The sequence below is a fragment of the Phaethon lepturus genome, unplaced genomic scaffold, assembly GCF_000687285.1.
Source record: "Phaethon lepturus isolate BGI_N335 unplaced genomic scaffold, ASM68728v1 scaffold13540, whole genome shotgun sequence".
In the NCBI taxonomy this organism is placed as follows: Eukaryota; Metazoa; Chordata; class Aves; order Phaethontiformes; family Phaethontidae; genus Phaethon; species Phaethon lepturus.
In genome coordinates, this window is record NW_010511246.1 from 1 (window position 1) to 10301 (window position 10301).

The window sequence follows — 10301 nt, forward strand, 5'->3', positions numbered from 1 at the left end:
CACACCCCCCGGCCCCGCCTCCCGGCCCCGCACTGGCCTTCCCGCGGGGGAGGCTCTGCTTAGCCCCTCAGGGGCATCCTAAGCCCGCAAACCGTGCGGTGCCACATCAAAACTGCGGGTGGTGGCAGCTGGCTTCTAGCCTCGCCGAAATAAAACTCTCAAGCCTGATAAGAGAAAATTCATGAATGGGGAAGTTTAATCCGTTTAAGAGGAGCTCTGTCACGATGTTTTCAAGTTTACTACGGATTTAAAGCGTAATTCACCTTTCTGAAGCGGACTGGGTTGAGATTCAGTCTTCCAAAGGTCTGCCACAAGACCTGCTGGCAGATCTGACATGTCTCTTTCTAGAGAAACCCTACAAATAATCCCCAACGTCTTTGGATGAACTCAGACTGAAGTTTACACTCTCTAAAGCTAATTATGTGATTGTATTGCTTATACAAACCCCTCGATTTTTCTGGTTCTGTTTTGTTTGTATTGGAAATGCAGCAGTAGCTGCTGTATTAGTCTTTTCTTCTTTTCCCTTGTTTTGAAAGGTAAAAAATAGTTTTAAACAGAGTGTCTTGATGGATTACCCAGATTTAGGGCAGCAAAATCCTTGAGTGATTAGAACTCTGGATAACCCAGGTGTGAATTTACAGATTGAGAATTACTTTTGAAGTTTTGTATACTGTGCGCTACAAACGACATTAACACACTGTTCTTCATTTGACTCTTGCTGCAGCTGTACTCTCTGAGAGGCTTTTCATAGGTTTAATTTACCTTTTTAATCCAGTATCTCACTTTGATGTGGGGTACAGGGTAAATCTTTCCATTTGGAGTTCTGTGTACCTGTGGTGAATAATAAAATATCTAATGAATAAAGTCTTTCTAATGAGATCAGATGTATGGTGAGGAAAGGCCACTCCCCACTCCTCCCCTCTTCCTTTCAGTCAAAGGAGGGAAAAAACCAACGTGTCTGAAAAGACAGCAGTGCCTCCCAGGCCAGCAAGTTTTAGAAGAACCAGAAATTAAGGCTTTCAAAGCAAAAGCAGTATTACAAAGTTTAAAACAAAGTTTAGACAATTGCCTAAAACTTCAGCTCCCATTAGTACTGCCCTTTTTTGAGGCAAGTGATAGCACAGTGAGTACTGGCAGTGACGCACAAGCTGGTCAGACTCTGAACTCAAGATGTCCCGAAATGAGGTAGCTCTTCTGCAAGACTGTGGGGCCTGGGTCTAACCTGTGGGGCTGAGCCCCCCAGCCGCACCACTGAGAGCCCAGCTGAGCTGTAGGGTGCTCGAGAGTGAGCACTGCTTTCCCCACCTGCAAATAAAACACACAGGCATCAACCCAGAGGGACTTTAAGGGTGGTGGGGGAGGCAGAGGAGGCAGAGAAAGGCTCTTTTGACCCTTGGACCCTTGGCTGCCGCCTCCTTCTCCTGCCCTGCCCAGCCCACCCCAGGCCAGGATTGGAGATGCTCCGCTCGCAAGCAGGCTGATTTGGCACCACTAACGCGTGCTCAGCCCCAGGCAGGTTTAGAGCTTAATTCAGCATTTTGTGAGCGGAGATGGAGGTGGTCGTCACCATCCGGGCAGCTGGGGTGTCCGTGCTGAGAGTAGTGTGGCCAGCAGGAGTAGGGAAGTGATCGTGCCCCTGTACTCGGCACTGGTGAGGCCGCACCGCGAATCCTGTGTTTACTTTTGGACCCCTCACTACAAGAAGGATGCTGAGGTGCTGGAGCGTGTCCAGAGAAGGGCAACGAAGCTGGTGGAAGGTCTGGACAACAAGTCTTATGGGGAGCAGCTGAGGGAACTGGGGTTGTTCAGACTGGAGAAGAGGAGGCTGAGGGGAGACCTTATCACTCTCTGCAACTACCTGAAAGCGGGTTGTGGTGAGGTGGGTGTTGGTCTCTTCTCCCAAGTAACTAGTGATAGGACGAGAGGAAATGGCCTCAAGTTGCGCCAGGGGAGGTTTAGATTGGATGTTAGGAAAAATTTCTTCACTGAGAGGGTGGTCAGGCATTGGAACAGGCTGCCCAGGGAAGTGGTGGAGTCACCATCTCTGGAAGTGTTCAAAAAATGTGTGGATGTGGCGCTTCAGGACATGGTTTAGGGGACATGGTGGCGTTGAGTTAATGGTTGGACTTGGTGATCTTGAAGGTCCTTTCGAACCTTAGTGATTTTGTGAGAGCTGCCTGGCAGGTCTGCCACTCTGGCTCCTCCTCAAGCCTTTTGCTGCTCTGATCTGGGGGGCCGGCTGGCCACCAGGCAAGACGAAGCCCCCCATGACATCTCCAGGCACGGCGCCCTTGCTGTTCTTCTTGACAGGAGACGAGTGGCAGGCAGGAGCCCTTCCCCACAGAGCAGGAATCCCAAAGGGAGTCCTTTGCGTTTCGTGGGAATACGTAAACTCGTCCCTCATTCCCCCGCTGCCTGCCCCACGTCTGGTGGGCGCTGCTTCCCAGGGAGCTTCCCCCGGGCTTGGTGCAGCCATCTCGGCATGCTTTCCTGCCAGGCCTCGATACGCAGATGCTGGTGCTGGTAACACCTGCGAGGACATCCAGAAACATGTTTGCTTGGGCAACCAGTACCAGGTGTCACTTTCCTTGTGCTTCAGTACAATACTTCCCTAGTAATTCTTCCCTTAGAAATTAGCTAAGGGGGATTTTATCCAGGAAAAGCTTTTAAAGCTCAGCCCTCCACTTCTGCAGCCCTTATGGTGGGAGAAATCAGCTCTGGGAGAGGAGGGGACAGGCGGTGGGGGCAGGACCCTCTTCAGCATCCCTGTTTAAATCACAGCCTGCCTCGTGCTACGCATGAACAGCCGTCTTTTTGTTCTTCTCCTTTTTGGCTGTATAGGTCACTTCTCCTCATGCAGCTGGGTAATAGTCTTATGGCAGCTTCAAGACCTGTGCATGGGGAAAAGTTTGTTTAAAAAAAAAAAAAAAAAAATGCTTTCAGCGGCGCTTAGCTTCCAGAAATAGGAGAGGGCTCACGCTACGTGACTAGACAGCATTACGTGAACCATCTGCAAGTACTTCATGGCCCAGAAGCCACAGTTTAAAACTTCTTATGCAGAGCTGACCATAGGAAATTCTTACAGAACAGAAAAATATACCAGAGCCTCCATGTCCTGTTCATAACCAGATGGCTCCAGTGTAGTGTGGCGATCGGGTTTTTAAATCCACAGTGATAGTAACAGAAAATACAGATTACCAGTGCTTCTAAGGTGGTTATTCTGGATTGTTGCCTATGCAAAGATTTTGTAAGCCTTTGGGTCACGATACACAACAGTTCGGTTTATAGTAACTTAAAAAAAAGTTGCAATTTAGAACTGTCATTTTAATGAAGAAGCTGTTGGAGCTAAGTTAACTCTCCTAAAAGCTGGGATGATGACCAGATTTACTAGGTTTTTATTAATGGCACTGCTTTTAAATGACTGCATAACACTGACCAACTAATAACCTTATCATTCAGTGCACTTGATGTACTTGATAATAACTATCTCGTTGTGGGTGCATAATTCACCTATGAAATATTGAGGAAGACTATGTTTGTGAATCATAATGAGATATCCAGATTAAAATACAAAATACAATTTATTAGTGAATAGTTACCCATCGGATGTGTATACAATTCATTTTTCTTTCAGTCAGGCACTGTCTTGATTCCTGTTTGTGGAATAAAGAAACACAAAACCCTCTCTAAAGGTGAACGAACCTTTAGAGAACCGAATATTCACGGGTTTTTTTTTTTTGCTAGTACAACTTCAACAGCATGGCATAGTGTACTATGGGTTTTTTTCTCTTAACTTGCCAACTGCCAGCTCTGCATTTCAGGTCAGCTGCTTTGGAGTTGGGTCTCCTACTCTTGTTCTGCAAATCTGTGAAACTGGGGAGACTGGCTGGGTGTTTTGAACAGCCAGGGAAGATATTTACTTATTTTTAAATTTATTTTTAAATTAAGTGTGAGTACTTAATTCAGTGACACCCGTTTGATCTATGCAAGGAGGTAGTTTAAAATTATAACCCACAGAATTCTCCCACTATTCCTATGATCGATCCGCATTTGTTTCACCTTCAGGTATCGCCTCGCAGAAAACCATGGGCAATTTCAAAGGGCACGCCCTCCCTGGAAGCTTTTTCCTTCTTTTTGGCTTGTGGTGGTCAGTGAAATATCCACTGAAGTATGCCTGTCGAAAAAACAAGAACGTTTGCTACCTTGGTTCCAGGGCGGGATTTCAGCGCCTGGAGTTTGTTGAGGGAATCATCAAAGCTGCCTTTGCCCTGATCGGTAAGTAAGGTGGACATGGGACAGGCAACAAAAAGGCTGTGCCTTTTAACACTTTATTTCTTTTTTTAAATTTTGTTCTCTGGTAAAACATATCCGATGATTGTGTTTTGGTATTTTGTCCTTTAAACACCATGAACCTAAGAACTAGTGGGGCTACTGCTATTAATTATAAGGTTAGGACTGTAACATGGTTTCCGTCAATAGCACTCTCCTGGAGCATCTTTAAGGTCTCCTGACCACCTCACAGCTGGTCCATCTGAGTGTTCATGTGCTGTTCACTACTTCAGGGAGGGAGAGAAGACATTTGGGCAAGGGGCACTCACATGCAGACTGGGAGCACCAGATTGTGGAGGCATGGCTCCTCTGTTTTGAAACCAGCCATCTCATGTGTTGGTAGTCTCCACTGAGTTATTGATAAAATATGTGAATGCAGATGTTTCTTCATGAATGTCATTCAGAAGTGAAAATATTCACAAAGACTGAACTCCAGATCTTATTGCTGCAGGACTGCTGCATCGGGGTGGGGTGGGGGGGCTGTTTTTCCTCCCGTTCTGGAGTGGGCTGGCTGCAAACCCACGAGGAGGTTTAGTGAGCTGTGCAGCCGACTGGAAGTGCCTAGTTCTTGTTTGCATCCCAGCAGACTGTACGTTAGCAATTTACCTTTATGGCGTAAGTAAGCTAAATAACAGGCGACCCAAGGAGCTCAGCACATCTGCCTCTCAAGCTGAAAAAGGGTCTTAATTTTAAGCATTTTTAGATTTTTAGATTCTATTTATCTACTCTTCCCCAGATGCTCAGAGTTGCCTCGTTTGTAATCAAGGTGCAGGCTGTACCAAAACCTTGGTCTTTCTTTTCCTTCCCCTCTGGGACTTGTATCAGTTAAGGTACATCAGCACCAAAGTGATGTTGTGTGTACAGTATACACTTTGATATGCCTTAAAAAATTATCAAAACCTAAATAATAGAGTTCATTTTGAGGTGTGAGTGGGGACGTCTTTCCTACAAATCTCCCAGTCAGTGTCTAGAGGTAGTTGGGCAGCTAAAACACTCGTCTAGTGTTTTTATTTTCACTCTGAAGCAAAAAGCTATTATTTTAACGTATGGTAATTTCAACTCCAGTCAAAAAAGTGGACAAGAAAGCCTGGCAAGGACAAACAGTAAAAGCAGCAGAAGGAGTAAAACCTGCTGTTTCTGTGCTAGGAAAACTTGAAACAAAGGTGGATAAACACTGCATTTGCTCTGCAGCGTATCTACTTATACAGCAGGATGCTGGCCCACGCTTTATAAACAATATACTTAACGTTTTAAAAGCATAACATATTTTAAACCCTTCTCAAACTTCATTGATCATATAAAGTATCTAAAAGCAGCTCTCCCCTTGCTGGAGTACTGCAGCTAGTTAGCCAGACACCGAGGGGCCAAGGTAAGGGAGGCAGCGGAGCAGCAATTCGAATGCTAACTCGGTATACATTCTCATGGGACCTTTAATAACTCTGCATGGTGGGGGGGATTTCCTTTTATGGCTTTATAGAAAAAATCCCCTTTGAATTAAGAATCTGAACTCTGCCATCCTGCACATTGCAGGGGACTGAAATGGTAAATCTTTTGGGGACTTTAACATGTGCTATACTTGTGTTTGAACTGCTGGGAAAGGCAGCTGAAAAATTCAGTCAGAGGACTACTACAATACCAATTGTTTCCAAAAAAAAGAAAAAAAAAAGCAGCACAGAATAGCTGTCTCCATTTTCCCTGCTGGAAACTGCAAGATGCAAATAGTCCCCCCAGGAGTGGAGCTGAAGCCTGGTTTCCTCTGGCTTTCTCCTCTCCGGATTAAGTGACGCTTAATCTATGCTTGAGCTCACTCTGTGCTCTTTCAAAAAATCCCTCAGCAAAGAAACTTATTTCATTTCTCCTCCACCCACTGCCTATTTTCTTGAAAAATTTATACAAAATTAATACCTCTGAGGCCTCTGTGCATTTCCACTTGAATTTGGACAACGTGTTAAAAACTTTATTGGAATGGCGGAACAGGGCAGAAGGGAGCAAAACGCAGCCATCACCCAGCGCAACCCTCAGGCAGGCAGATAGCCTAAATCCCAAACTGGCTGGCGTTACGCTGCGTGGGGATATGTTGTTGCCTCTCTAATTTGTATAAAGACTTATCATCGGCCCATGCCTTAAGTACCAGGACAAATAGTTCTAGTTCTTTGTTTCCTGTGCAGGAATGGTGGCTGAGCAGTTTGTTCCCGACGGACCTCATCTGAAGTTGTACGATTACGAGGAGAAGCACTGGGATCACCTGATGAACTGGCAACACGCCACCATGTACCTCTTCTATGGGATTTCAGGGTTGGTTGACATTGTGGCTCATGGGACCGACGTGTTGCCAGCGGCCGTGGACAGGATGATGCTTTCCTTAGCAGCGTTCGTTGAAGGTCAGTTCACCTCGCCCGGTTAGAGGGGCATGTGGAACTCGCAGAGGGGTATCAGTCTTTGGTCTGGGAATTCAGCCTTAGAGAATGAGCCTCTGGGAGCTGGGCGTTTAAACTCCCTGAAACGCTTAAAAAAGGTCTGTTTTGGCCCTCCTGAAAATGCTGAGGGTTTGCCTGCGCTGCAGCCCAGAGCGTGATCACGCGCTGCCGGGGGGTACCTGTGCTTTCCGAACTGGCTCAGGTAGCAACAAAAATGTTACGGAAAGAGCAGCACAAGCCTGTTTCGGGTAAGTGCTCAGCAGCTCGGGCACTCGTGCTCCAGTGTGCGTCCTGACGTGGTAGGCAGCTTGTTAGCTAAAGGCAGTGTGAGTGCATTAACCCGCACAGCGGTCACAGGCTGGAATTTCTCTGGAGACACACTCAGTTCACGTTTTCTGTATGCCCGGTATCTCTCATAGCATCCCTCTTGTTACACTGCGGAGACAGACGAATGGGACTTTTTGTTAATGCGTTTTAAACGAAAGGTGACAGAGCTGCAGCTTCCCACGCGATTTCCTGGTCGGAGCTCAAGAGTGGGAGCGCGCAGTACGTAGGCATCAGTCTTAAAAAATTACTCTCAGTTGGACTGAGAAGGTGATAGTGGCATAAAGAGAAATGCTACAAGGTTCACTCTTTTCTGGAAGGAGATGAAGGGAGATTACAAGGGAAGAAAATATCTTAAACTGATCACTTAATTTATTGCAGGTTTTCTCTTTTGCTACCATCTTCATGGGAGAGCCATGCTGGATGTTCATGTCCATCAGTTATTGCTATTTGCTATCTTTGGAGCTGCTGTTTGCATATTTCTGGAAGTTTTCTTCCGTGGCAGTATTGTGCTAGAGATGCTCCGTACAAGCCTCTGCATATTACAAGGCAGCTGGTTCTGGCAGGTAGGTCACTTTTCTGCCTTAGGAATTTCTTCTTTCACCAAAACCAGTCATTCACCCCTTTGCAGATGTTTCACAGGTGATATAATATGCCTTTTAAACTCAGACCTCAAAGGACTGGTAGAAAACAATGCACTCTTAATGACCCTTTAAAGAGACAAAAGTATTTATCGTATCTATTTTACAGATGAAGAAGCCGTTTCACTTCTAGTGTCTTTTATTTGAATCAATAAAAAAAGCTAAGGTGGTTTTGTTGAGCTCTCCCTTGTGGCTGAACATCCCCTCTGATCTCTGTAACATCCTCTTCAAAATTCACCAGCCAAATGGCAGTGATTTCACAGCCCAGCAATATATGCTGTTCTTTATGAAGACGGTGCCCCCGTCCCTGTCGGCCGCCGGAGCGGTGAGTAATCGCCCAGCGCAGCAGTGGACAGGTGAGCCAAAGCACCCATTGACATTGCGTGAAGAGGAACGAAGGCGCAAATTATCTTTCGTGTTGGATGCCTCTCTCTACTTTCTAAAAAGCCTTTCAACAGTGGCAACCTCGGGGTAAAAGGTACTTGAGCTCCTGATCTGCACTAAGAGATGGAGTGATGTCACACCTGCTTTTGGAGCGTTCAGGAAATTGAGCAGAAGTAACAGCCCGAAATTTTATAATTCAGGGATGTGGCTCCCAAAAGGACTTTTCAAAATGCCTTGCCTTCACTTACTTGTGATTCTAATCTGATTAATCGATATTTGATAGCGACCCTTTCTCTGCTGTCAAACAAGAGAGAGAATTTAATGAATTGCTGTGATCTTGTAACAAAGAAATAGGAGCGCTAGTGTCGATGTGTGTTTCATCTTATAGTGGAGAACTGAGATCACTCCAGTGATTTTTCTTTCCGGCATGTCTAGACTGGCTTCCCGTTTTTATATGCTGGCCAGACATGATTAACAAAAACGTTTGCTGTTCCTTAGGAGAACTGGACACTCAGCACCAAATCAAATATTTAAATACTTGCTCTGGCAAGCAGACAGACCTCTGAAACGGTGATATTTTTCTATAAGTGAACTCAAGAACCTACTGCTGCAGCACTTGCTGTTTTATTTTCTTGTTTGTAAACTTTTTTTGGGTGATTTACGAAGCTTTACATAAGAGGAGTTAGATGCAACCATTTATTCTTTGTTGTCTGCCTAGTCTAATTTTAGAACAAGTTATTTCTTTAGCTATGGAGACAATGTGGTTTTTGTTTCAAAGTCAAAAATTGAAGAACTAAAAATACAAGAGATTTAAGCATGGCTTTTTTCACACGCCCATCAGACTTCAACCGTGTGTGTGACTGAAAACCACATACTGGTTGCAGCCTGACAAATTTGTAAAAGGTAAAGGGACTTTCTTTCTGCATCATCAACACCCTCATTCATTGAATTCTCTGCATGAAAATGGAAAATGCGCTCCTCCCCTCCTCCTTCTTCTCCTCCTCTAAATTCTCAGCTAAACTGCTGAGTGGTGACTTTGAAGAGTATTAGCCAGTACAGAGGACTGGTGCTTGTCAAGGCAGACCCTCGTGTAGCCATGGGATTACTAGTTTCCCGGTTTATGCCTTAATCTGAATTTGATCTTTCCCAGCTCTGAATAAGCAAATCAGCTACGTATTTCACACAAACTGGGGTGAGAAAGCCCTGGGTGAGAAAGCTCTGTTTTTACGTAATTTCCAAACCTGACCTTTTTCCCGGATGACCCAGCAGGAGTAGACTTATGGCTCGCCTACGTTTAGTAATGTATTACTCATCTTCTGAACCATGTAACACATTCCCAGACGTTGTTGGGAAGGAGTGAGTCCGTGCAAATGGCCAGGCAGGTTTGCTGGTTGCTGATGTGCTTGCAGTTCAGAGCATACATGGCTGAGCACCTGCCCCTTTCCTTACAGTACGTAATTGTGATCGCTGCAAGACTCGTTGGGCCAGCTCCTTAATTCACTGGGCAAGAGCAGGGGGTCTCTGGGACTGGCTCCGCATCCTCAAAGGCATTTCTGCACAAAACTGTGTAAAATGATCCATCGCATCTGAGTGGGACTGCAAAATTAGTTATAGTAATAATCACAGAAATAATCAGCACTATAAGAAAATGAAATGTCTGCCTTGTGATGGGTAGCATAATACAGGATACGTCATAGGATATACGTCAGATGATGTTTGCTAAATATCTTTTATTTTATTTTATTACAGATTGGTTTTGTGCTTTATCCTCCAAATGGGAGCCCAGAGTGGAATCAGACGGATCATACTAATATGATGTTCCTGACCATGTGCTATTGCTGGCATTACGCCTTTGCTTTTCTTATACTCGCAGTGAATTACACAATCGTCAGCTGGTAAGTTACTTCAAACACTAAAATTCTGGAGACCTGTCTATTTAGTCTAGCAGGAGCTTCATTTTAGAAAAGTTTCACTGACAAATCAAACGGCTTCCACAAAGTAATTAATTGTCTTGCACGGTAAAATAAAAATCGATACTGCCTGTCAATGAAGATAACATGACTCATTGCTTCAGTAGAAAGGGGAAAAACAGTCATAAAGTAAGCTCTGACAGCATTATGCTTCTCACATAAAACAAGCTCTTTTTGATAGTCTTCCACATTTGTAAATGCATAAAAAGTTACAAGGAGGAGAGGCCTTCTTTCCC

General features: G+C 45.0%; 1 protein-coding gene across 1 annotated transcript in view; it reads left to right on the forward strand.

Moving 5' to 3' along the window:
- The first annotated feature begins 4069 nt into the window (after positions 1 to 4069).
- Positions 4070 to 10301, forward strand: part of TMEM45A (transmembrane protein 45A) — a 7747-nt gene continuing 1515 nt past the window's right edge. Inside the window, exons 1-4 of the mRNA XM_010283373.1 lie at positions 4070 to 4275; positions 6498 to 6710; positions 7452 to 7636; positions 9845 to 9990. Of these exons, the coding sequence (XP_010281675.1) occupies positions 4086 to 4275; positions 6498 to 6710; positions 7452 to 7636; positions 9845 to 9990 (734 nt within the window). The 5' untranslated portion in view covers positions 4070 to 4085. The remainder of the gene's footprint in view (positions 4276 to 6497; positions 6711 to 7451; positions 7637 to 9844; positions 9991 to 10301) is intronic.